The following is a 27,895-nucleotide window of genomic DNA, read 5'->3' as shown; positions in this document are numbered from 1 at the left end:
GAAAAATGTGAGGAATGATTATCGGAGACGTGAAGGAGAAACGTGAGGAATGATTATATTAGACGTGGAGGAGAAATGTGAAGAATGATTTATCTTAGACATGAAGGAGAAATGTGAAGAATGATTAGAGACGTGAAGGATAAATGTGAGGAATGATTATCGGAGACGTGAATGAGAAATGTGAGGAATGATTATATTAGAGGTGAAGGAGAAATGTGAGGAATGACTATAGGAGACGTGAATGAGAAATGTGAGGAATGATTATATTAGAGGTGAAGGAGAAATGTGAAGAATGATTAGAGACATGAAGGAAAAGTGTGAGGAATGATTATCGGAGACGTGAAGGAGAAACGTGAGGAATGATTATATTAAACGTGTAGGAGAAATGTGAGGAATGATTCGAGACGTGAAGGAAAAGTGTGAGGAATGATTAGAGACGTGAAGGAAAAATGTGAGGAATGATTAGAGATGACGATGTGAATGAGAAATGTGAGGAATGACTATATTATACGTGGAGGAGAATTGTACCGGTAAGGAATGATTATTTATCGGAGACGTGAAGGAGAAACGTGAGGAATGATTATACATTAGACGTGGAGGAGAAATGTGAGGAATGATTAGAGACGTGAAGGAAAAGTGTGAGGAATGATTAGAGACGTGAAGGAAAAATGTGAGGATGATTAGAGACGTGAAGGAGAAATGTGAGGATGATTAGAGACGTGAAGGAAACGTGTGAGAAATGATTAGAGACGTGAAGGAAAAGTGTGAGGAATGATTAGAGACGTGAAGGAAAAATGTGAGGATGATTAGAGACGTGAAGGAGAAATGTGAGGATGATTAGAGACGTGAAGGAAACGTGTGAGGAATGATTAGAGACGTGAAGGAAAAGTGTGAGGAATGATTGGAGACGTGAAGGAGAAATGTGAGGATGATTAGAGACGTGAAGGATAAATGTGAGGAATGACTATATTATACATGAAGGAGAATTGTAAGGAATGATTAATCGGAGACGTGAAGGATAAATGTGAGGAATGATGTAATTATGAACGATTATTTAGCAAGAATAATGAATACTGGAATTCGGAGTGCTTCGAAGACGTGAAGGATGAAATATATACATTCAGGAGCGATTCACACACGTCAACGATGAAGGAATAATGCATTAGGATTGAATATCGACGTGACGGATGGATATAATGTTGGGAGCGAATGGAGGAAGTGAATGATAAAATAATTATGCGAGGAGAGTAAAGGAATGACTGAATTGAGGTGTGGAGCGAAAAGTGAACTGGAAAGGGGATTAAGGACTGACGTCACCGTCACACGGACGATGACGCGGGTAAAGGTGAGGCGGAGTAAGTGACGTGGTTAAAAGGTGTTTTATGGTGACGTGGTATGTAAAGGTGAGACAGTGTCAGTGTGTAAAAGGTGAGGCCGGTGTAAGTAAATGTGTATAACTAAGGTTTATGGGTGTGTAAATGTATATCGCCTCGGGCAAAGACTAAAGAGGTGTGTAAATGTGTATTGGGTGAGGCAGTGTTGCTGTGTATCAGGTAAAGTGGTGTGTAAATGTGTATCATGTAAAGTGGTGTGTAAATGTGTATCAGGTAAAGAGGTGTGTAAATGTGTATTGGGTGAGGCAGTGTCGGTGTGTATCAGGTAAAGAGGTGTGTAAATGTGTATCAGGTAAAGAGGTGTGTAAATGTGTATCAGGTAAAGGTGTGTACATTTTATCAGGTAAAGAGGTGTGTAAATGTGTATCAGGTAAAGAGGTGTGTAAATGTGTAACAGGTAAAGAGGTGTGTAAATGTGTATTGGGTGAGGCAGTGTCGGTGTGTAAATGTGTATTGGGTGAGGCAGTGTCGGTGTGTATCAGGTAAAGAGGTGTGTAATTGTGTATCAGGTAAAGAGGTGTGTAAATGTGTATCAGGTAGCGATGTGTGTAAATGTGTATTGGGTGAGGCAGTGTCGGTGTGTATCAGGTAAAGTGGTGTGTAAATGTGTATCAGATAAAGAGGTGTGTAAATGTGTATCAGATAAAGAGGTGTGTAAATGTGTATCAGGTAAAGAGGTGTGTAAATGTGTATCAGGTAAAGAGGTGTGTAAATGTGTATCAGGTAAAGAGGTGTGTGCATATTGGGTGAGGCAGTGTTGCTGTGTATCAGGTAAAGAGGTGTGTAAATATGTATCATGTAAAGGCGTGTAAATGTGTATCAGGTAAAGAGGTGTGTAAATGTGCATCAGGCAAAGAGGTGTGTAAATGTGTATCAGGTAAAGAGGTGTGTAAATGTGTATTGGGTGAGGCAGTGTCGGTGTGTATCAGGTAAAGAGGTGTGTAATTGTGTATCAGGTAAAGGGGTGTGTAAATGTGTATCAGGTAAAGAGGTGTGTAAATGTGTATTGGGTGAGGCAGTGTCGGTGTGTATCAGGTAAAGTGGTGTGTAAATGTGCATCAGGTAAAGAGGTGTGTAAATGTGCATCAGGTAAAGAGGTGTGTAAATGTGCATCAGGCAAAGAGGTGTGTAAATGTGTATCAGGTAAAGAGGTGTGTAAATGTGTATCAGGTAAAGAGGTGTGTAAATGTGTATTGGGTGAGGCAGTGTCGGTGTGCATCAGGTAAAGAGGTGTGTAAATGTGTATTGGGTGAGGCAGTGTCGGTGTGTATCAGGTAAAGAGGTGTGTAAATGTGTATCAGGTAAAGAGGTGTGTAAATGTGTATTGGGTAAAGAGGTGTGTAAATGTGTATTGGGTGAGGCAGTGTCGGTGTGTATCAGGTAAAGAGGTGTGTAAATGTGTATCAGGTAGAGGTGTGTAAATGTGTATTGGGTGAGGCAGTGTCGGTGTGTATCAGGTAAAGAGGTGTGTAAATGTGTATCGGGTAAAGAGGTGTGTAAATGTGTATCAGGTAAAGAGGTGTGTAAATGTGTATCAGGTAAAGAGGTGTGTAAATGTGTATCAGGTAAAGAGGTGTGTAAATGTGTATCAGGTAAAGAGGTGTGTAAATGTGTATCAAGTAAAGAGGTGTGTAAATGTGTATTGGGTGAGGCAGTGTCGGTGTGTATCAGGTAAAGTGGTGTGTAAATGTGTATTGGGTGAGGCAGTGTTGGTGTGTATCAGGTAATGTGGTGTGTAAATGCGTATTGGGTGAGGCAGTGTTGGTGTGTATCAGGTAAAGAGGTGTGTAAATGTGTATCAGGTAAAGTGGTGTGTAAATGTGTATCAGGTAAAGAGGTGTGTAAATGTGTATCAAGTAAAGAGGTGTGTAAATGTGTATTGGGTGAGGCAGTGTCGGTGTGTATCAGGTAAAGTGGTGTGTAAATGTGTATCAGGTAAAGAGGTGTGTAAATGTGTATCAGGTAAAGTGGTGTGTAAATGTGTATCAGGTAAAGGTGTGTAAATTTTATCAGGTAAAGAGGTGTGTAAATGTGTATCAGGTAAAGAGGTGTGTAAATGTGTAACAGGTAAAGAGGTGTGTAAATGTGTATTGGGTGAGGCAGTGCCGGTGTGTAAATGTGTATTGGGTGAGGCAGTGTCGGTGTGTATCAGGTAAAGAGGTGTGTAATTGTGTATCAGGTAAAGAGGTGTGTAAATGTGTATCAGGTAAAGAGGTGTGTAAATGTGTATCAAGTAAAGAGGTGTGTAAATGTGTATTGGGTGAGGCAGTGTTGGTGTGTATCAGGTAAAGAGGTGTGTAAATGTGTATCAGGTAAAGTGGTGTGTAAATGTGTATCAGGTAAAGAGGTGTGTAAATGTGTATCAAGTAAAGAGGTGTGTAAATGTGTATCAGGTAAAGAGGTGTGTAAATGTGTATTGGGTAAAGAGGTGTGTAAATGTGTATTGGGTGAGGCAGTGTCGGTGTGTATCGGGTAAAGAGGTGTGTATCAGGTAGAGGTGTGTCAATGTGTATTGGGTGAGGCAGTGTCGGTGTGTATCAGGTAAAGAGGTGTGTAAATGTGTATCGGGTAAAGAGGTGTGTAAATGTGTATCAGGTAAAGAGGTGTGTAAATGTGTATCAGGTAAAGAGGTGTGTAAATGTGTATCAGGTAAAGAGGTGTGTAAATGTGTATCAGGTAAAGAGGTGTGTAAATGTGTATCAGGTATAGAGGTGTGTAAATGTGTATTGGGTGAGGCAGTGTCGGTGTGTATCAGGTAAAGTGGTGTGTAAATGTGTATTGGGTGAGGCAGTGTCGGTGTGTATCAGGTAAAGTGGTGTGTAAATGCGTATTGGGTGAGGCAGTGTTGGTGTGTATCAGGTAAAGAGGTGTGTAAATGTGTATCAGGTAAAGTGGTGTGTAAATGTGTATCAGGTAAAGAGGTGTGTAAATGTGTATCAAGTAAAGAGGTGTGTAAATGTGTATTGGGTGAGGCAGTGTCGGTGTGTATCAGGTAAAGTGGTGTGTAAATGTGTATTGGGTGAGGCAGTGTCGGTGTGTATCAGGTAAAGTGGTGTGTAAATGCGTATTGGGTGAGGCAGTGTCGGTGTGTATCAGGTAAAGTGGTGTGTAAATGCGTATTGGGTGAGGCAGTGTTGGTGTGTATCAGGTAAAGAGGTGTGTAAATGTGTATCAGGTAAAGTGGTGTGTAAATGTGTACAGAAGTTTAAGGTTTTTTTCATGGGTGTAAGAAAGTGACGTCTTCACCACAACCGATAATAAAGGTAAAGTAGAACGTCACTCGGTAGAGTGAATACCTCCTCCAGGCTGAACAGTTTACGTTTTGTCTCCACTGATCGAACCAAAATCGATTCGTCTTGTTCTTCTCACCAACAACAATGTTTTAGCTCTTACACGAGCCTCAACTTGGTATTTATATAAAAAATAAACAAACAAACAACACTTCCACCTCGTTTTGTCATAAGTGGTGCACAACCTTTTGAGGTATCGTGCTATACAGGTATATCGTTTTAGTCCCTATCTCTCAATGGTGAAGATTTCTCTTTTAAAAAAAAAAAGTCTCAGATCCAGATCCGGATTTTCACTTTTCAACTTTCACCACAACTTTTTGAGATTTGCTGTTCACAGACAGACAGATAGACAGACAGACAAACAGGAATGAAAACATTGTGTCGCCTCACTGACGCAGGACTATTATAGGCATACGTGTTTTGCCAACTATTTTCCTTCTCTCTCTTTTCGTTAACAACATGACATGCATGGTACATGGTCGAAGTCATTTTTAGCTCACCTGGAACGAAATTCAGAGTTTATGCGATGGCGCGTTGTTTGTCTGTCTCTGTCTGTCTGTGTGTGTCCGTCAGTCCGTAAACACTTGAAACTTCTCCGAAATCGCTGATGGGATTGCGACCAAATTTCGCACAAATGATATTTGTTGTGTTTTGACTAAACTTTGTTCACAGCATTAAAAAAAAAAAATCGGGATCTAAGGAGGTCGATCGGGGGTGAAAAGGGGTCCAGGTTTGACCCCCCCAAAATAGGAATTTGCTTTTTCCTCTGAAACTACACAAACTATTTCGATGAAACTTGACCACAACCTTCATCACCCGTGATGTACCGAAGTTAGTTCATGGCATGAAGAAAACCGAAGTTTAAAGGGGTCTATGGGGGGTCAAAGTGGGTCCAGGTTTTTAACCCCCCCCCCCCCCCCCAAAAAAAATAGGTATTTGCTTTATTTTCTGAAACTACTTACGCAATTTTGATGAAACTTGACCACAATCTTCACCACCCATGCTGTACTAAAGTTTGTTCACGGCAGTAAAAAAAAAAATCGGCCTCTTTGGGGGTCTATGGGTTGGGGGGGGGGGTGGTTGCCCCCCAAAATAGGTATTTGCTCTCTTCTCAGAAACTACACATGCAATTCTGATGAACCCTCACGACACCTTAATCACCCATGATGTACCAATGTTTGTTCAAGGCATTAGAAAAATTGGGGTCTTAGGAGGTATTGGGGGAGCAGGAGTTGCCCCCCAGAATCGGTATTTTTTTGTTTGTTTCTTTAAAGTCTTATGATTATGTTGGTATGATTCTACATCCTGCCCTGTCATCTAGCAACCACTGAAATTGGTTTAAAATACCTTTAGTCAGTGCAGTGTACTGTTTATTCTACCAGGTGAGCACCAGGGGTGTTGCCCCTATTTTTTTTAAGGCACATTATTTGATGTTTTTTAAACGTGGCTCTTGTATTGCATCAAAGTTTCACTAGTTTTGCACTGTGGCATGTATGTTTGCATATCCTATAGCCCTGCCATCCGTCCCATCCCACAGTGAGCACAAGGGCCGATGGAGGCGCGGTGGCAAGAACCACACGGCTGGAGTGAACTAGGCGATGATCAAGGTGCACGGCACGCCGCTCGGATGAGCTTTTGATTGGAAAACGGACCAAGCATGGACGCGATGGCTGCTGCTGAGTTTGATGATGCAGACTTGTTGCATCGTGCTCGGGAGCTTTTTAAGTTGTGTGACACCGAGGAGAAGGGTTTTGTGACGAAGCATGACATGCAACGTTTCCACGGAGAGCTAAACCTCAGCCAAGAGCAGCTTGATGCTGCCTTTGACAGCTTGGATGTCAACGGGCACGGTTTCCTCACCTTGAAAGAGTTCACATCGAGTCTAGGTATGTTGACTCTTTCTAATGTGCCTCCACACTCCAGAATTCCCTCATATTCTGCCCATGGAGCAGACCCGAGCACCTGCATGTTCTCGGGCCATACGAAGTGCTTCCTACCACTTTAGTACAGGACTACAGGTGGAACTAGAACGGTACTAGATAGAGCGCATACCTCCACCTGGCTGAACAGGTTACGTGTTGTATTCCACTGATAGGCCGGATTATTGATCTTCACCAAAATGTCCACCAAGTTTCGTCCTTATCCGTCCATAACCTTTGGAGATATCCTGCTCAAAATAAACAAACGGTGACAGACGGGGGCGAAAACATAATCTCCTCCACCTTCGGTGGCGGACGTAATGACGGAGCTTGCAAGTGCATTTTGAATTTGTGGAGGAGTGGGGTATAAAGCAGAAAAAGGAGGGCTGATTTTTTTTTTTTTTGGAGTGCCTGCTCCTGCTCAATTGGTGGCACCGGTTTTATTTTCCCCCGTCGCACCGCGGAGCGAAAGGGCGACCATGGTTTTCCCCTCCGTCCGTGTGTGCGGACGTGCGCGCGTGCGTAAGCGAAGGACCGAATTCTAATCTGGTGTGTGGGTGTATCTAGGCATAAGGAAGAACGCTATTGAAAATTGGGTCGCCACGTCAAAATCCAAGATGGCCGCCACCATATATGTGTCTGAACCTTGAGCGAAATATCTTGAAAAATAAACCAACTACCAACTTCTAATCTGGTGTGTGGGTGTATCTACGCATAAGGAAGAACGCTATTGAAAATTGGGTCGCCACGTCAAAATCCAAGATGGCCGCCTTGCGTCTTCCACTTTGTCGACTCACATCACTTCACCGACGGGAGACCGAGCTGTAACGCTTGTTTATCTTTTGCTTTCCAATGAAATCCCTGCAGGATCTGTGATCATTGAGTTATTTACTGCTGCTTCATGTGTCTTTCAATTAACCCAAACTCGTAAGTCAAATCTGGTAGATATATTTTGATGATTATGATCTTGATGATGCCCCAAAGTGATGATTAAAAAAAAAGAAAAAAAAAAGTGTAATGACGATGCTAATGCTTTAAAAGGACTTCCCTGAGTATCATTTCTTCCAGATTGAAGGCTCACCTCACATTGAGAGTTTGATCTTGGGTTCTATCATCTCTTGCCCATGTGTAAAAATCTTTGTAATCTGTATGCCTTCCTTTAGGGAGACTAATGAACAATGTGCCTTTTGAAGAAGAAGAAGAAGAAGAAGAAGAAGAAGAGTGTGGGGGTGATGAGAATCACGATGATGGCTTTAAATCCATGATTGAGCACATTGGAGGAGATTTGCTCGATGAGTGAGTTTCTGCTGTTTGGTTGAATTATTTATAGTGGCTTTTTCTCCATTTTGTTTCTGAATTGTAAAATGAAAGGAAAGACTGCCAGACATGTCGGCCATTCAGTGTGACGAGCCTCAATGTGTAACTGACAATGGTTTGTGTCTGGCACTGGAACTTCACCCATCGGTCACCTCGTGTTCACCTCAGGAAGGAAAAACTGGAAATTTAGGTGGGGTGTGGGGTACGGTTTAACGGGTGGAGAAAATATCATGGTTTTGGATGTGGGATGATCTGAGGTGGTGGTGAACAGGTGTCTTGAAGACCTGGAGGGAAGAAAGATTGAAGAGAATGTGTTAGTTGGTTCCACAGGGGGGGGAAAAACAGGAATAAATGAGTGTCGGTGGGCAGCGATCTGTGATTTCGGTAGTTTCACTGCAAGGGGGTTGATGGTGGAGCACGTGAACCGTGAAGTTATCTGAAGTGGGACAAAGCACAGATAGGAGAGGGTGCAAGAGCTGAAAGGAAGCGGAAGAAGACAGAGAGACCACCGACCTGTCTCTGATGAGAAAGTGATAGGCCCATAGATTCAGCTTCATCGTGGGAGATTCCAATAATCTTGAAGGCCTTGGTTTCCACGGCGTCACGCTGAGCAAGATGTGAGGCAGGGCAAACAGCCCGGAGGGGAGAGCAGTACTCCATCAAGCTGCGGATGAAGGCCTTTGCAGGTGGATAGGTCAGGTGTGCCAAGGAAGGATTTTGCACGACAGAGGATGCCCAGTTGGCATCTGGATTTGGAGGCCAACTTTGAAATGTGCTTTGACCAAGAAAGATCCTGGCTGATTGTGAGACCCATGTGTTGGATTGACTGAACCTCTTCGAGAAGATTGGAATATAGATAGGAGGGTTTGCCAGACGGCCCTTTCGGAGGAACATTGAGGGAGAGTTTGCCGGATTGTCCTTGTGGAGGAAGATTGAGGGAGTTTGCCGGATGGTCCTTGTGGAGGAAGATTGAGGGAGAGTTTGCCGGATGGTCCTTGTGGAGGAAGATTGAGGGAGAGTTTGCCGGATGGTCCTTGTGGAGGAAGATTGAGGGAGAGTTTGCTGGATGGTCCTTGTGGAGGACGATTGAGGGAGTTTGCCGGATGGTCCTTGTGGAGGAAGATTGAGGGAGAGTTTGCCAGATGGTCCTTGTGGAGGAAGATTGAGGGAGAGTTTGCTGGACGGTCCTTGTGGAGGAAGATTGAGGGAGTTTGCTGGACGGTCCTTGTGGAGGAAGATTGAGGGAGAGTTTGCCGGACGGTCCTTGTGGAGGAAGATTGAGGGAGAGTTTGCCAGACGGTCCTTGTGGAGGAAGATTGAGGGAGAGTTTGCCGGATGGTCCTTGTGGAGGAAGATTGAGGGAGAGTTTGCCGGACGGTCCTTGTGGAGGAAGATTGAGGGAGAGTTTGCCAGACGGTCCTTGTGGAGGAAGATTGAGGGAGAGTTTGCCGGATGGTCCTTGTGGAGGAAGATTGAGGGAGAGTTTGCCAGACGGTCCTTGTGGAGGAAGATTGAGGGAGAGTTTGCCAGACGGTCCTTGTGGAGGAAGATTGAGGGAGAGTTTGCTGGACGGTCCTTGTGGAGGAAGATTGAGGGAGAGTTTGCCGGATGGTCCTTGTGGAGGAAGATTGAGGGAGAGTTTGCCGGATGGTCCTTGTGGAGGAAGATTGAGGGAGAGTTTGCCGGACGGTCCTTGTGGAGGAAGATTGAGGGAGAGTTTGATGGTTCTTCTTGACAGAGATTGACATCACAACCTTTTCCCCAAAACATTCTGTACATTTGACACTTCCTTCGGATGGCTTTGCAGAGTTGTCTAGTGTCCACTTTGTAAACATCAGCAAAATATATGGATTTGGTCTATTTTTCAATTCAATTTTTAAAAACGCATGAAATCGTCTCCGTTGCTTTGTAAGTTTGCCCTGAAAGTGCCGGGGGTTGATGTAGGTTCCATTGAATGGTCATTGTCACATGAGTGTGTTAATCATCTGAGAATAATATTATTTACTTGGATTCAAATGGATGAATTGGTTTGGTATGGATTGCCTTTAGGAATGCTATTTTACATCTTTAAAAAATCCCAGCAAAGAAAACATCAATAAAACAGTCTTCCCAGGTGGAGTTGGTTAATGTCTGTATTGTGTGAACTCATCATTACTGGTAACCTTGTTTCGATGTCTTGTTGTGCAGAATATTTTTTTTCATTCATGTGATTCTTACTCTCTTTGATTGACCGACTTCTTACCGTCTCATCCTTCAGCAACGTTGCAGTAATGAGGAAGCTGTGGAACAACCTGCAGGCACAGGGGCCCGATGAGCTGTCGTGCCTGGAGCACGTCATAACGCAGATGGCGGGCAAAGTGTGTGAGGCACAGAATGAGAGACGGATGACGGAAGAGGCCATGAGCAGGTGAGAGGACTGAAGGTACAAACTCCACAAAAAAAAAAAAAAAATGTTGGCTGCCTCGTTTGAAGGCAAATCTTTTGTGACTGATTATTTCTCAAAGTGTACAATTTACAGTCACGTGAAAAAGTAAGTAGACCCCATGTAAAGTTTTGACTTTTTCAAAATATTTCAACAAACAGCTATTTGATCTTCATTTCAACAATATTGATAGATAAAGGTGATATAATATAACAAATATCATGAAACATTTACATTTTGTAGTCCATTGTATAATTTAAATAAACATAAATGCAAATTTCGCATGTGGAAAAAGTAAGTACACCCCCACATTTATCACTACTTCAAATACGTAAATTAGAATCAGGTGCACCAGCTCAGGTGCAAATGATTAGAACATCGTTAGAGAGGATCTTGGAGGAACCTGTTTTAATTAAACCTCAGACATTTAGTTTGGTTTGCTCTTTGTTGTTGAAGTGTTGAAGTTGTTGAAGTGTGTGGCATCACCATGCCAAGATCAAAAGAGCTCTCTGAGGCCTTCAAAAAGAAGGTTATAGATGCCTACGAGTCTGGGAAGGGATTTAAAAAGATCTCCAAACAATTTGAAATCAATCATTCGACTGCCCGGAAGATCATCTACAAGTGGAGAAGATTCCAAACAACTGCCAACTTGTTCAAGCGAGGCCGCCCCAGCAAGTTCAGTCCGAGAGCAGACCGCAAGATGCTGAAAGAAGTCTCTAAGAACCCCAGAATGTCATCACAGGACCTACAGGTAGCTCTTGCCACTGGTGATGTCAAAGTGCACGAGTCTACCATTAGAAAGAGGCTGCACAAATTTGATGGCCTACGTGCACGGCAACCTTTGCGTGCGGCAACCTTTGCCTTTGCTTTGCCAGGAGGAAACCTTTGCTGTCCAGAAAGAACATCAGGGCAAGACTCAAGTTTGCCAATGAACACCTAGGCAAAGACCAGCACTTCTGGAACAATGTGCTCTGGACAGATGAGTCAAAGGTAGAGATATTTGGCCACAGTATCAGAAGACATGTTTGGCGAAAACCAAAGACAGCATTTGACCACAAGAACCTGATACCAACTGTAAATCATGGTGGTGGAAATATTATGGTTGGGGCAGCTTTGCTGCATCAGGGCCTGGGCATCTCACCATCATAGAATCCACTACGAATTCTTCATTGTACCAGAGAGTGCTTGAGGTTAATGTGAGGCCATCTGTCGGAAAGTTGAAGCTCAACCGAAGGTGGACCTTGCAACATGACAATGACCCTAAACATACCAGTAAATCCACCAACGAATGGCTGAAAAGAAAGAAATGGAGGGTTCTGGAATGGCCAAGTCAAAGCCCGGATCTAAATCCCATCAAGATGTTGTGGGGGGATTTGAAACGAGCTGTGCATGCAAGAAACCCCTCAAACATCGCACAGCTGAAATAATTCTGCATGGAGGAGTGGGCAAAAATTTCTCCCAGTCGAAGTCAGAGACTGGTAGACAGTTAGAAGAAACGCCTACTTGAGGTTGTTTCTGCCAAAGGGGGCAATACCACCTATTAGAGCCAAGGGTGTACTTACTTTTTCCACATGCGAAATTTGCATTTGTTTATTTAAATTATACAATGGACTACAAAATGTAAATGTTTCATGATATTTGTTATATTATATCACCTTCATCTATCAATATTGTTGAAATGATGATCAAATAACTATGTTGAAATATGTTGAAAAAGTCAAAACTTTACATGGGGTGTACTTACTTTTTCACGTGACTATGTTTGGTGACATTCTCTCTCTATTGCGTACCTACATATTCCAGGCTAGAGTCCCTGTATATAGAGTTGTGTCAACTCAAATTTGGACGCCATTTTGTGTCTGTGTGTCGGATTAGATATACATGTACATTCGCGATATGGGGTGATATATTCTAAACCTGCTAAAAAAAAATTTACTACACATATTTAGTCTTATTATTACATACAGGTGATATTTGTTTTGTCAAAAACTCAGCTATTGCCGTGAAAAAGAGCTGTGTGGTGATATTAAAAGTGGTATGGCAATGCATATTACAAGCCAACACTGCATATAAGAGCTAACATTATAAGTAAGACAAACCAATGCTGTCGTTCTCTGAATTTTAATAACTTTTAGAAAGGAGTGTGGGCATATCCAATATTTTTAAAAGGGTGCCGAGAGCAATTCCGGTGTAGGACTTCCAGCCGACATATAGTCTAACACACTTAAAACAAATTCTGTACGTGGTATTGTCATATTTCTATAGTGTACAACTTTAGTTTTACCGACATTTATATTCAATTTCCATTGTAATGATTTAACAAGCTGCAAGTCAGCTTCTGTCTCTGACATAAGGAAAACGTCATCGGCATCTAGTAAGATTGAAACGTTCATTTATTACGACACCCTTGCCCAGAACTCTGATGGATATTGCCTGATCGATTAATATGTTTCATAGCTGGCGACTTAATTAACACTTAATTTTCGACTGCGCCAAGCCGTAATTAAACAGAGAAAAAACTTTAAAAAATACCTGCAGTGTGCACGGTTCGTCGAGTCGAACAGATATGGAAAAGCACAGATACGACGTCGTATTCACCATAACTTGTTTAATTTCACCAGGAACACGATGAGGCCAACACAGTAAACATTCAGCACAAAACTTGGTTCATACATTCAGTACAGAACATGATTCATACATTCAGACCGTAAGAAAACTCTGCCCGTAATACAACACTCTGACCAGACCAACACTTCATCCCACTACGTTCACTCCTCACAAGTGAAACTCATCACTACTCCGTTCACTCCTCACAAGTGAGACTCATCACTACTCCGTTCACTCCTCACAAGTGAGACTCATCACTACTCCGTTCACTCCTCACAAGTGAGACTCATCACTACTCCGTTCACTCCTCACAAGTGAGACACCATCACTACTCCGTTCACTCCTCACAAGTGACTCATCACTGCTCCGTTCATTCCTCACAAGTGAGACTCATCACTACTCCGTTCACTCCTCACAAGTGAGACTCATCACTACTCCGTTCACTCCTCACAAGTGAAACTCATCACTACTCCGTTCACTCCTCACAAGTGAGACACCATCACTACTCCGTTCACTCCTCACAAGTGACTCATCACTGCTCCGTTCATTCCTCACAAGTGAGACTCATCACTACTCCGTTCACTCCTCACAAGTGAAACTCATCACTACTCCGTTCACTCCTCACAAGTGAAACTCATCACTACTCCGTTCACTCCTCACAAGTGAGACTCATCACTACTCCGTTCACTCCTCACAAGTGACTCATCACTACTCCGTTCATTCCTCACAAGTGAGACTCATCACTACTCCGTTCTGACTTTATCACTTGGAAATCTATACATCTTGTATTTCCCAGATTGGTTTGAACAACCAGTCATTTTGTTTGGCAATAAACAACATTCCCGTACCAAGCTGACGTTCACGCACGGTGAAGTTAGACACAAAATGGCGCCACGAAATCACGTGACCAGAAATCTCGGGTCAGCGCATGGCGCAACTCTCTTTATACAGGGACTCTATTCCAGGCCTGTATGATGTCTTTGTCCTTGGATGCCTTTTACTCTGTGCACGCGAAACGAAAAGCGTGGTTAAGCTATTGGTTCAATTCTGTTGTCCGTCTGTCCTATCTCTAAACGTCAGTTGATGATTGAGGAACAACTCGATTTCAATTGAATGTTATATTTTGAACATTAATCGGAAAACGCACCTGTAATTTAGAAGTAATTTCGCTCTGAATTTGGCCCGATTGCACATGCACAGAGAGGAGAGGGATATTTTAAAGCAGTGAAGCCACTTCAATATTTGGCTATGTCCGTCCATCCGTCAAAAAATGAAGAAGAAGAACCTTTCTAACCCTCCGTGTTTAATTCTATAGGGTAATTCTAATGGGTTCTACAGGGTTTGAAAGGGTAATTCTGCAGGGTTCTAAAGGGTTTCGTTCATTTCTCGGCTTTGCATATTTCATATTAACCCTTTGAGTACGGATGACATCCAGTGCTGCAACCCGCGAAAAGGTTTTGTGTACGGATGACGTTACTACTTGTCATCGACTATACCTATAAATAGATCGTCAGTACGTGGTTGCATTCCCGTACCAAAATGCCAAATTAATCCCGTACCGGGGGTATTTTTATCAAAAAAAAAAATCCCGTACTCAGGGTTAAAAATGCCAAACTGAACCGCTTCCTTTGGCCACAGGTGCGATTTATTTTACTCTGTCTGCCTGTCTGGTCGTCAAACAAAATGGAAAATCATTCCAAAGAAGAAACTGTTTTTAAGGACGCCATAAAGAGCATAAACAACAGGCACAAATAACTAAAGCAACATATTGTTACGTTTATGGGGGTAGGTGAAAGGATAACGTAGGGAAGGTGGATTGTATAATTGTAGCATGGACTGTGGACGCGTAGGCGAAACCTCGATGCACTTGAGTCGGGAAACTGTAGCTTAAGATTGTTTGTGTCTTCACACGGAGGGGGGAGGGGAGGGGGTGAAGCAGTGCTAATTAGCTATAGGGATTAAGACTAATTTTTCCCCGGTATGTGATTTTCCCCTCTGCAATTTTCTCCTCACGTTTTTGTTGACACGGCCGGAAATAAAAGCCACCGTTAAATGACAACACCCATGCTGGCAAGAGGCGAGGAAGAGCTGATCGGACTAAGTCCCGCCTCTAAAGGACTTGATAGGAAACAGGCCATGCCCCTAAAGGACATGATTAGCCCAGAGGATGTGGGTGGGGCGAACTGGGAGGGACATTTGGTGATTGGCTCATGAGTAAAGAAGAAGAGTGCACTTTTTGCCATGGCTTGAGAAGAAGCTGGCCATTTTTTAAGGGAGATCAATTGAGTGCTCTTTTGAGGAGTGCTTTCTCGTGGTGATCACGGAGCATTGACTGTTGGCTCACAAGGGAGATGGAGGCCACATTGCCCTCCATAATAGATGGTGGAGAATGCTAAGGAGGCCGTCCTGTCTGCTGGCCTCACACCGGTGGCGACTTTGAGCACGGCGCTGCCGCCATTTTGAGCGCTTCCTGCATGGGTGGCTCAAGGCTCCCACAGCCACCAACTTGGAAAAAGGGCCCATTTTTTACCAAAGATAAGTGCTGGCCGGCCAAGAGAGATTTTGATTTTATTATTCTTTCCCCCTGTTGTGTTGTGAATCTGTGTGGAGGATCCTCACGTTAGGAAATCAATTTGCCTCGGTTTTTATTTCGATATTTTCATTCCTTCGTTTATTTTCATTAAATTTATATTTGTTGAATTTACTGTCATGTTTCTTTGTTCGTGGGTTCGGGAATAAACCCGTGTTGCTTTCATTCTATTCAGGTCAACGTCTTGCAGCCTCCATCTTGCGTCCGTCATAACCGCCAAAAATTCGGAAGGTCACCTCGGGAGTAAAAAAACCATCGGCTATTCGTCATCCTGTGGTCTTAATCGCTGGTGACAAGACAATATTAAATAAGGTGGTGTAAAAGACACTATCAATGGCGGTGAACTTCCGAATTTTTTTTCTACAACCTTTAAAGTCTTCATTTTATTTCAATTTAATTTTATACTTGAGCACTGTAGAACACAAATTGCCTTTTTGTCACTTTCAAAAACCTGTTTAGCAGGACTTCAAAAAAAATATTCATGCTCAAAGGGCAGAATAACTATGCGAAAATCTATGAAAATCAGTATGCACACCATCATGCCTTGAGGGCAGAATAACTTTCAGATTCAGCATTCTGAAAAATATGGCAGCGCATTGTGCTGTATGGTTACCATCACGCCTGTTATGCAAGGTTCACGAACATAGATTGTGCTTGGTAATGCAAAGCAAGTTTTTTACATATCTTTTTTCAACTGAGTTCCTCTATAAACTATGTACAATTAGAATGCGAGTACGTTTATAAAGTATGTACACTTAGAATGTGAGTGCATCTATAAAGTATGTACACTTAGAATGTGAGTGCGTCTATAAAGTATGTACAATTAGAATGCGAGTACGTCTATAACGTATGTACAATTAAAATGCGAGTACGTCGATAAAATATGTACACTTAGAATGTGAGTACGTCTATAAAGTATGTACAATTAGAATGCGAGTACGTCTATAAACTATGTACACTTGGAATGTGAGTACGTCCATAAAGTATGTACACTTAGAATGTGAGTGCGTCCATAAAGTATGTACAATTAGAATGTGAGTGCGTCTATAAAGTATCTGCAATTAGAATGCGAGTACGTCTATAAAGTATGTACAATTAGAATGCGAGTACGTCGATAAAATATGTACACTTAAAATGTGAGTGCGTCTATAAAGTATCTACAATTAGAATGCGAGTACGTCTATAAAGTAGGTACACTTAGAATGTGAGTACGTCTATAAAGTATGTACAATTAAAATGCGAGTACGTCGATAAAATATGTACACTTAGAATGTGAGTACACCTATAAAGTATGTACAATTAAAATGCGAGTACGTCTATAAACTATGTACAAATAGAATGCGAGTACGTCGATAAAATATGTACACTTAGAATGTAAGTACGTCTATAAAGTATGTACAATTGGAATGCGAGTACGTCGATAAAGTATGTACACTTAGAATGTGAGTGCGTCCATAAAGTATGTACAATTAGAATGTGAGTGCGTCTAAAGTATGTACAATTAGAATGCGAGTACGTCTATAAAGTATGTACACTTAGAATGTGAGTGCGTCCATAAAGTATGTACACTTAGAATGTGAGTGCATCCGTAAAGTATGTACAATTAGAATGTGAGTGCGTCTATAAAGTATTTAATTGACTTCACGGACATGCACTTTACCCCCATGTGATCAGGAGCAAGGTGGAACATGCACGTGATGTACACCGGTTGTACGACGAGATGGAACAGCAGATTAGTGCTGAGCAGAACAAGATGCAGGGCCAGGTGAGGACATGTACCTTCCTACACCATCCGTCACTAGAGACTGTACGTTGTACTTGGATTGTCAATAGACACAAGTGATGTATGTGGTGTATAATGATAGTGTGGGAACCACAGGGTCCTACAGCAAGAGGAGAGAAGCATCAAGAAATGGAGAACCTTGAGCTTGAGCTGAAGCTGAGGCAGGTGAGCAGCTTCCTCCAAAAATGCAAGGAAACTCCAACAGAAAAAGCCATTTGGCCCATCATAAATGTGTCACAAAATGTGTGATTTATGTACACAGATATCCTCTGTTTTGGTGGTGGTGGTGGTGGTGGTTTGTAAGCAGCCTGTGGCTGCATCATTTTCTGGGGGTGTGGCTCTACCACTAATAGTGTTATTACCAGTAAGCTGGGACTCGTTTTGCCAACCTCAGAAGGTGACTGCCTGAGTCAATCCACCTGGTGTTATTTCAACGGCGCAACAGTAGCTCGAATTCAGGACCCTAAGATCTTAAGGCAGCCACCTTAACCGCCAAGCCACCACAAGGCTTTCTCTTTTGGTGATCCTTAATAATCTTTACATTACTGTACTTGATTTAAGGTGAACATTGAGCACTTTACCAATGTAGCATGCTCTTTATTTTGAGTTTGGTGTCCTCTCTGTTGTTGGGATTACCTCGTCTGTCAGTCTGTTCTCAATGTAGTTTTGATTAAATCAGCACCTCCATCCCCATCCCTACTTCATTGTGTGCACTTGTCTTGTTTTCCTCACTCCAGCTTAGTGGGATCACCAGCCAATGTAACCTAATGACTGACATTGTTCTATCTACATGTGAATTTTACCTGCCTACTTGCCACATGCCCTGCATTAGGGGTTATGGTTATAGCCGCATTATTTTCCATGCCTTTCCTTTGGAACTTTCTGTTCTATACTTGCACATTGCAAGGTTTGTTAAGATTCTGCTTTTGTATTTAGGGGTTCCACAACACCAAAATTGTTTCCTTTCCAATCACTCGATGAGGATGTTGCTAAATTGACTTCATTTAGCAAATGTCCTTCACCCCGATAATTTAATTAGGCCACAGCAATTTATGGCTTGCACTTTTGATAGCATTTGCTATGGGACTGCGAACTCTCTCCATAAGGATCGCAGGAAAAAGATAGGATAAAAAAGGTGGAGGGTGAACGCAAGTTTGTCCATTTGAATGTTATCTCCGGTTTGTGGTTGCAGCTGGAGCGGAGCCTGGCCGAGATGAGCATGGCGAACAGCGTAGCTCACAAACACAGCCAACAGCTCATGAAGGTAAACCAGCAGCTTCACGATGAGCTCAAGCAAAGCCAGGATGAGGTTCTCGCTCTGCAGGAGTGCGCGCCACCTCGGCCCAACGTGCAGCGCCTGGACGAGGGACGCCGCACAATACGGTGAGCGGACATCCTGGATAGGATCGTGCTATTGCACTGGTCAAGGTTGGCCTGACGCCAAAGCCAATTTGATTGTGTATAGACTTTCGTCAGTGACACGACCTGTCTGTGCTTCATTTTCGGTCGGAGATTAAAACCATCGTCACAACCAGGAGTACACTGGATGGTTTGCTTCTGCCCTCCGAGCAGGGTGGTATTTTTCCATAGAATGCTTTTTAAATCAATAAGTTTGTGACTTTTGTATCTTTGAATTGTTGGGAAGATTGTGGATAAAAAAGGTTGTTAATTTTGAAAGTCAGCATTTTGTTTTAAGCCAAAAACTTACTGATCACCCCTAAGTCACTGGGTAGGTGTGGTAGCAACGTTATTGTGTTAGCTGGGGGTGCTCTGTCAGAATCGTACCAATTGCATTTAAATATTTATATTTCGTATGCAGAATGGAAATTAATATATTGTTACGTTTATGGGGGTAGATGAAAGGATACCTTTGGGAAGGTAGCACTGTATAGGAAGTAGCATGGACCATGGACGTGTAGGAGAAATCTCGATGCACCTAAGTAGCGAGACTGTAGCATTGTCGCGTGTTTCCCCTCGGTGAAGACCGGGAAATCACGAATAGTAACAGAGCTTTGCTTCGAGGCGTTGTCCAATAGCGGATTTATCTACGCGTGAAGGAAGAGAGAAGAAGAAGAAGCTGGCAGATTTTACCTGATGCGATCCCGAAGCAGTCTTCGACCTGCAAAAAGTAACAAATGAAACCCGAAGTAAAATGTACAGAGAAAATAACAAAGGATTTATTATTAGCATATTGGGGACAGGAAAAATGCGATGATAAATACTATATTCCTAATTTGGGATCCCACACACCAGACTTGCACACAGACACAGGGGAATAGAAAAGAAAATAATGGTGTGTGGTTTTATTGTGGGGACTTAGCTCAACTCGGCTGGTGTGTCAAGGATCGTCAGGCCCCAAGCACGCAGTCCCGACGCGGCTCCGGTTGGCGGGAAAACCGCCCGACGTTGGCGCGAAAACAGGCCTCGCTGCATGGTCCGTCTAACGCCACAGCACTCGTACTCTCGTCAGCACACACTCGCACGCAGGCACCAGAAGCAAGAGTCGAGGGCAGAGGTGACGAGAGGAGCAAGAGGTCGTGGGCAAAGGAATCCAGGAGGCAGCAGAGGGAAGAGGTCCAGGCACGAAGGGATCCAAAACGAGAAGAAGAAAATGCCGGCCAGCCAGTTTTTATTGGCCGTCTCGTGACGTCAGCTGTCCTCTCCACCAATCAGCGTGCCACTTCTTACTTGCCCCTGACGTCATCGGTGGTACCTGGCCAATCGGCGCTCTGCTTCCCCCTCGGCCTTCCTTCCACCAATCAGTGGCCAGCTTCTTGCCCCTGCCTTGACAAATCACGAGTCCCTCCTTACCCTGGCCTTCCCGTTGGTCGACACCTGGCCGATAGTGAGTCCTTCTTAGGCGTGGCTCCCGACCTGCCTGAACAATGTTTTATCGCAATGTTGGCGCAATGCGTGGGCGCTTCCTGCCTGCACTTCCTGTTAGTTTTTTACTCTTTATTATCGTTTATTAATTAGTGTACTTATGGGCCGAACTAACTAGTGTCAAAGTGCAGTGCCAAACGGGACGAAGGATAATTCACAAGGTCTCACGAACCGGGGAATTAACATAATCCTTACTCTAATTAACACAAGGCCATCCTTGTATGACCACAAATATACAAGCTTAAACTGACATCTGGGCTAAACAGGTCCTCTACTTATTACATGGGGTGATTCTTCTTCTTCACGACAGTCGAAGCATGATACCGACACAGATCTACCTGATCTATATATCACTCTACACCAAAATTCATAACAATATTATGTTTATGGGGGTAGATAAAAGGATACCTTAGGGAAAGTAGCACTGTATAGGAAGTAGCATGGACCGTGGATGCATAGGAGAAATCTCGATGTACCTAAGTAGCGAGACTGTAGCTTAAGATTGTTTACGTGTACACCACATGGGTGGGGGGTGGTGTTGTGCTAATTAGTATAGGGATTAAGGCCAATTTTCTAAGCTAAGGATTAAGGCTAAGTGTAAGGATTAAGTGCATGATTTTCCCTCTAATTCTCCCTTGAGTTTTGCTGTAAAAAAAAAAAAACTCCATTAAACAACAACAACCATGCCGACAAAATCCAAGCGGAACCGATCTGATTAAACCCTGCCTCTAAAGGACCTAATTGGAAACAGGCCATGCCACTGAAGGTCATGATTGGCTGAGAGGACCATGGGGGTGATTCGGAAAGAGCTTTGCCATTGGCCGGTGTGAGATCATCAAGAAGCTTCCAGAAAAGAAGAGCAGTTCTCGCTCTTGGCTCAGGCAGGAAGGCTGGCCATTTTGGTGCTGGTGCAATTTCTGTGCTTGTGCTATGTGGACTTTTGACACTTTGGATGAGGAGGCTGTTGCGGCCGTTAAGGAGGAGCTGGAGGCCACGTTGTCCCTCCCCGACAGTGGAGAAAAAATTGTCTTTGGGACTCGCCTCCTGCCTGTGGAGCCGAATGCGCTCAGTGCTTTTGGGCCATCGCCATCTTTGGAGCGCTTCCCACGCGAGTGGCTACATTGAGCTTCAACAGCCGCCAATCTCCTAAAATAACTCGTTGGGACAAGCTAAGTGCACGGACATTTTATTTCATTTTATCTTTCCTCTTGTCTGTTTTTTTTGTGTCTGAGTAGAGGATCCTCAAAGTAGGAATTTCAATTAGTTTACCTAAACATTTATTTCACCCCCTTGCTTTATTTTCATTAAATCATATTTGTTGAATTCACTGTCATGTTTACTTGTTTGTGGTTTCGGAACAAACCCGTGTTTCTTTTGATTCAGCTAAACATCTCGCATCCCGTCATTCCTGCACATGTAAAAATAACCACCATTTTTGGCTGCTCGCCTCAGGAGTAATAAAGCTGGTTTGGCTAATTGCTGGTTAGCTGGTCAAGGCTGATTTTAATTGCTACGGACAGGACAATATCAAAGGTTGACAGTCATGCGGGACTACACAGAGTGTGGCGAGTAGTCACACAATCTTGCACATCCTTCAATGAGGAAATGAACCACTTGACCATCATTGCCATGTTGCACTCCTGAGTTAGTTTTTGCTGCAGCTTTAAACAATCCTCTTAATATTTTACTAAAGTCTAAGAGTAACCCGATATTGAAAGGGTGACCTAACGTGTATTGATATATGAGCCCCAGTGGTATACGTCACTCATCCAAATCAGTGTATGAAAGCGAATGCATTCTACCCTTGTGTGTAGTAATCCTTTGGGCCACCATTTTCCATCACAAATGTTTGTTTGTTTTTCCCCACTCCGAGTTGGCTCAACGGATCCTTTTGAAACTTGGAATGATTATTCATGATGCTGTGAATGCGCAAAAACGAATGGAGCCCTTTTTAATTCCATCCAGGTGGTGAGATAATTGGCTAATTAACTCGATATGTAATCGATGTTTGTATGTCCATCACATATCGCGAGGTTCAGTCATCTTACGAGATTGTAAATGAAATTTAAAACTAGAACAATGCGACTGTCGCCAATATGCCTCCGCATAGTCCCACAGCGGGTAGATGTCATCACTCTGCATATGTATGGGTAGTTGATCACGTTTGTGAAGTTTCGTGTTGATCGGATAAGGTTCGTTTTCTATCAAAGATGGCTGCCAAACCATGTGACCTACAACATCATCATTTTCAAACTACAGACTTGGCATTTAATGTGGAATATTTTTTTTGTGGGGGTGAACTTACTTTTCAAGATGTCTTAGAACCAAAAGTTCATTGGAATTATGTTGAAATTATTCTAGATTTTGTTAATGTGACCTTAAAAAGAAACAAAAACCACATTTGACATTTCGAAACAAAGAAATTGATCTTTGAAAGTGATGTAAACTGATATCGAACTCAATTCATGGACAGTACTGTGTTAAACTTCTGTACATTTTCCAGAAGTATCTCTATTTTGCACATTAGCCAAAATTTTTTTTAACAAAAACAAAAGTTAAATTACGACTGGGATTACGGACAGTAAAATTACAGTTCAGTACTTCGTGTAACCCCCACGAGCATTCAGGAGAGCACGTACACATTGAGGCAATGAGGCATGCTGTTCATGAGATTTGCCAAGGTTTGGACAGGAATCGGCTGCCATGCAGTGACAATAGCCTGCTGCAATTCACGCACAGAGGTCGGCTGCTGGTCCAAGTCGTCGATTTGACGCATTAATTCTGCCCACAAGTTCTCTATCGGATTCATATCTGGGGACATGGCAGGCCACTCAATATGCTCTACACCACGGTCAGCAAGAAAGTGTTGGATCATGCGAGCACGATGAGGCCGTGCATTGTCATCTTGGAAGACAAAGTTTCCTCGAAAGGCTGCATGAGCAAATGGAAGCAATGTTTCTTCCAGAATGACCCTGTACTTGAACTGGTTCAGGTTTCCATTCAGAACAACCAAGTCAGTTTTGCCCCCTGCATGAAAAGCAGCCCAAACGGTCACCCCACCACCTCCAGCTTGGACTCTTGGCACTATACAATCTTTGTTGTAGGCTTCATGCACTTGTCTGCGCACTCGGACGCGGCCATCTTGACGATAGACCAGAAATCTAGACTCGTCACTGAAGATCACGTGATTCCAGTGTCCTGGCTGCCATTGACGGTGCTCTCTGGCCCACTGCAATCGGCGCTGGCGGTGTTGTCTGGTCAGGCGTGGCTTTCTCAGGGGACGCCTGGCATGATAGCCTGCTTGAACCAGTCGTTGGTTGACTAGCCTTCTGGATACAGGCACATTTGTCAGTTGCTGCCACTCAGCCCTAAGCCGATTAGCTGACCTGGTACGGCCATTGCGGACTAACCGGTGCAGCTGGCGATCATCCCTCCTTGTGGTTCTGTGGGGATGTCCTGGCCTCGGTATTGGAGTAGGGACACCCCTCTGAGCATTTCGTTTCAGGATCTTTGACACCTGACCTTGAGTGATGCCATACTGCCGAGCAATAGCACGCTGTTTCATGCCGTAATTTCGTAAAGCCACCACTCCATGACAAACAGCATTGTCAAGTTGACGGTCCATCTCCAGAGGAAGCGGCAATAACTTTTGGAGACATGCAGCAGTTGTTTTCCACTAATACAGAACGCAACAACCCTTGTATACCCGACTGTGAAGCCAATCATCAAATGCACCTGTCCGTACATTTTGCCATGCCACCTGTGATATAATCCTGTTGTTGACTTCTTGCTGCGACAGACAATCAGTGACATGGTTCTTTTAACAAATAAATCACCAAAGTGTGAAAGAAACTCACCAGATTGATATACTGAGTTAAGAAAGTAAACCAAGTCAAGAAAAAAAAAAAATTCCATATTAAATGCCAAGTCTGTATATGCAACAATGCTGTTAGATGATATTTGTAAAATTTTGCATCGATAGGGTGAGCGGTTTCAGAGATATAATTATTTAATATTTAATTAGCGATTCTGTGCCTCTCCACTTTTTTCGCCATATTTTGGCAGATTTTTTTTTTTCTCGCGCTGAGCTTTGTGGCACGTATCTCAACATTTGTAACATGTGACTTTGCCTGAAATACATTCAAACTAGAAAATGTGCAAAATTTGTAACGAGAAAATGTGTGAATATGTCGTGAGCTAATAACGAAAAAATTCCTGAGTATGATGATTAAACTTTACAAGTTTACAGACATGTTCACCATGACATCTACATGTGTGACAATTTTAAAATGATTTTTCACCTTGCGGCAAATCCTGGGAGGGGGTGGCTTTCAGAAGGAACTAAAAGAACCCGGCCTGATTAGGGTTAAGATGAAAACTTTAGGAGAAAACTGCATCACACAATCACACAGCATGAATGTAGCACAGAAAGGAGTCAAGATGTGTTTATGGCGATGTACACGAGTGTTACATAAATGTTGAGTACAAGGTTGATTACGATTGATTTGTACATGAACCGTGCAAACCATGTGCATTTGCAGACATGATGTGGAGCATGTGTTGCTTTTCGCACAAAGAGAACGAGACACACTGGTGCAGCATTTACAAACGCTCCGGTGAGACTTATTTGAATTGTGTCCTCATATGTTTGAACTCCCCGTTGTGCACCTGTACATAAGGAGTGCCCTCCCCCACCCCCCCAACTCCATCTACCCTTGTGTGGAATGGGGAGAAATTGATACAGGTAGGAAGGAAGCGAGGTAACTGGAATGGAAGGGAGAACAACCACAGGCAACATGTAAGACAAAAGTGTGTGGAATGGAAAAGAAAATCCACCCTCAATGCACATGTAGTACACGAGGGGGTTGGGGAAAGAGGGCAGGATGGCCTAGAGGTACGTACACGTATCACCTGGGTTCGAATTTTGCCTCGGCTATAAACTGTCATCCAGGTGTTTTACAGGTGGGGTGATTCATTCTTCGGTGTGTGTGCCATCCCTCGGATGGACGTTAAACTGGGCATCCCGACTACCAGCATGAGTTGGTGGACGTTAAAGATCCCACGGTGTCCTTCGTGAAGAGTAGGCAAGCTATCGCCGGCCCCCTGAACAAATGACAAATTCCTGCCCGACCTACTGCTGGGAAGGCAATGGTAAACCAGCCAGTATAACACTTGCCAAGAAAATACTTCGGCAGAACAAACACTCTAAAAATATGTGGTACATCAGAGGGGATGTAGGCCTGGTGTTGGCTTAGCGGTTAGAGTTCTGGCTTGGGATCCTAGGATCCTGGGTTCGACTCCCGGTCAATCTGACTCAGCCTGTCATCCTTCCGAGGTCGGCAAATCGAGTACCAGTTCACTGGTAATTCTCTGTGCGTCGCAAGAGGCGGCGAACAGGCCTGGCGGCAGGAAGAGCATCCGGCCATAAAACATTGCTCCAAAAAGGGGACCACGGTGCCCGAAAAAGGCTCAACCCCTGCTCTGCGGGGAAAAATGGCTTCGAAAGGCGGTTCAGAGGGGATTACCGCAGCATTCAAATGCAGGAAGAGCTTCTTTTGTTTTAAATATTTTTTGACTTAAGAGTTTATATTAATAAATAACAGCAAATTGCTTCCACACCATTCATTTGCTTTCAGGCTGCATTAATAAATTGATTATTACACAAGAAATTTTGAAATTTTCTTCTTTAATGGGAAAGAAAAGTATGTGAAATCATTGTATTATCTTCAAACTTGTGTGCATCCCCAAAAACTGAGTATTTGTATGAAAGCCCTCCGGAACAAGCCATTGTCTTCGATATTAATATTTGAAAGTGGAAAAAAATAAATAACTAACTCCTTCAGTCGACAATCTCACAGGATGATGTTGTGTCTCACATCCATGTGAGATTATTACCTTTGGAAGAGAGTTCATCAGATGGGGTGTGACTTTCAGTAAATTATGACACAGAAGATTCGACAACAATCGTGTATCTTACTCTAATTCACCAAATGTCCGTCCGTCCGTTCCCAGGTACCGCAAAAACGGCTGAACCGATCGCAACGATATTTTGGGTGGGTATTCCTGGGACCCCTGGAGCAAAATAGGCTATATTGTTTTTCCAAGTTTTCCAATTTTTCCAAACACAATGAAATAATATTTACTGATATGAACAGTGATGTGGCTTTTGTTGAAATTCTACGTACCAGGAGAGAGTAGATCGACTCCTGACGAACTCTTCCTATATAAACGTGCGGCTCCGAAGTAACACGGCGGCGTGTGCAAAGCGACTGAGAAACAGGTGTAGCGGCCGCTTCCGTGTTAGATTCTGCGCACACTCTTCACACATAAACTTGCGACTGAGAAAGACGTGTAGCAGCCGCTTCCGTTTTGCAGAATTCAATCTTTTTTTCAAAATGGGCGCCATGTACTGTTTAGATTTTGATGATTTGCATGTGATATGATTCAACGGATGTTCATATAAATCGTTTAAAATAAAAAAAAGCTTTCAATTTCTGATATTTTGCCTTTTCATTTGGGCTTCCCAAATGAAGCCCCGCCCGTAGGGTGGGTACCGTTGCTAGTATGGAGTAATGCAACACACAATGACCATTACACAGCTGTTTCACTCATACTAGCGCACTCTTGATAGTCATCAAACACCTTGATGTGCAGAAGCCATGACGGCATTACGTGGAATTCTAAGGACGGAATAGACCAAGCCGGAGAAGCTTCCAACAGACCAAGCCAGAGAAGCTTCCAGCAGCAACGGAAAATATGCAAGCCCTAATCGGTATGTAAAGAAAAAGAAGAAATCCAGCTGTGGTGTCCTCAAAGGCATTGAGATAGCACTCTCTGTCCAAGCATGGTCTCAATCCAGCATGCTTCTTCTTCCTCTGTTGTGAACCATGCCTTGTAGTAATATCTTCTGGTAAAAATCCAGGGCATAATAAGAGGCAAACTAATGGAAATCTAGCTCACCTGCAGCCTGACCCTTCAGCACGAGTCGCTGGAGGCTTGGCCCTCCTGCGCAAGTTGCGAGTGACCTGGTACTTCAGCACGAGTCGCTGGAGGCTTGGCCCTCCTGTGCAAGAAGCCGGCATCCTGGTAATCCTACACGAATCGCACGTGACCTGGCCCTCCTGCACAAATAATCACGGGCTGGGCCTTTCTATGCAAATCATCGTTTTCCTGGTCCTTGAGGAACCTGGTGCGTTTTATTTATTTATTTTAACTTGGTTATGTGACCAACTTAATTTTGCCCTTTCAATGTTTGGCCATCAATGCCATAATCCACGGAGATGGGTTTTCAAGGCATTTTTCATTAACATTCTCCATATTTTAATGATTTTAGACCTGCCACTCTATGAACGATTGCTCAATTTCATTATCGACTCTGCATTGTGTTAAAATGTGTTAATCCGTGGACAACCGGCAGTTTAAGAATATTCGTGTTAAGTCACTGTGCCCTATGAACATGATTTAAAATCAATGTTAACTGTTAAGAACACCACTGTATTTAAACTCACTGGTACACCCTGCTGCCGTAGTCATGTTATTATCCTATTTGGGGTATATAAATGATAGTAGATCCAGGCTCGGGCCCGTTAGCATGTAATGCCTCAAGAATGTCGGGTTACCTCCCTTTCGGTTTCGTGTTAAACAGCAGTAGCAACTGTTTAAAAAGGTAATCATACATGGTTGTGGTTTA

General features: G+C 43.2%; 1 protein-coding gene across 12 annotated transcripts in view; it reads left to right on the top strand.

The window, feature by feature from the left end:
* The first annotated feature begins 1,332 nt into the window (after positions 1-1,332).
* LOC137432342 (EF-hand calcium-binding domain-containing protein 4A) overlaps positions 1,333-27,895 on the top strand; it is a 37,625-nt gene continuing 11,062 nt past the window's right edge. For 7 of the 12 annotated variants that reach the window (XM_078783065.1, XM_078783060.1, XM_078783057.1 and 4 more), the window contains exons 1-8: positions 1,348-1,428; positions 6,222-6,570; positions 7,767-7,899; positions 10,178-10,327; positions 17,214-17,304; positions 17,419-17,487; positions 18,515-18,705; positions 24,747-24,821. In XM_078783065.1, the coding sequence (XP_078639191.1) occupies positions 6,342-6,570; positions 7,767-7,899; positions 10,178-10,327; positions 17,214-17,304; positions 17,419-17,487; positions 18,515-18,705; positions 24,747-24,821 (938 nt within the window). In that variant the 5' untranslated portion in view covers positions 1,348-1,428; positions 6,222-6,341. Of the gene's footprint in view, positions 1,510-6,221; positions 6,571-7,766; positions 7,900-10,177; positions 10,328-17,213; positions 17,305-17,418; positions 17,488-18,514; positions 18,706-24,746; positions 24,822-27,895 lie in introns of all 12 variants that reach the window. The other 5 variants (XM_078783062.1, XM_078783066.1, XM_078783063.1 and 2 more) reach the window with 5 other exon arrangements.

The sequence above is a fragment of the Myxine glutinosa genome, chromosome 8 (assembly GCF_964187855.1).
Source record: "Myxine glutinosa chromosome 8, kmMyxGlut1.1, whole genome shotgun sequence".
NCBI lineage: Eukaryota > Metazoa > Chordata > Myxini > Myxiniformes > Myxinidae > Myxine > Myxine glutinosa.
This window is presented reverse-complemented; position numbering and strand designations above follow the sequence as displayed.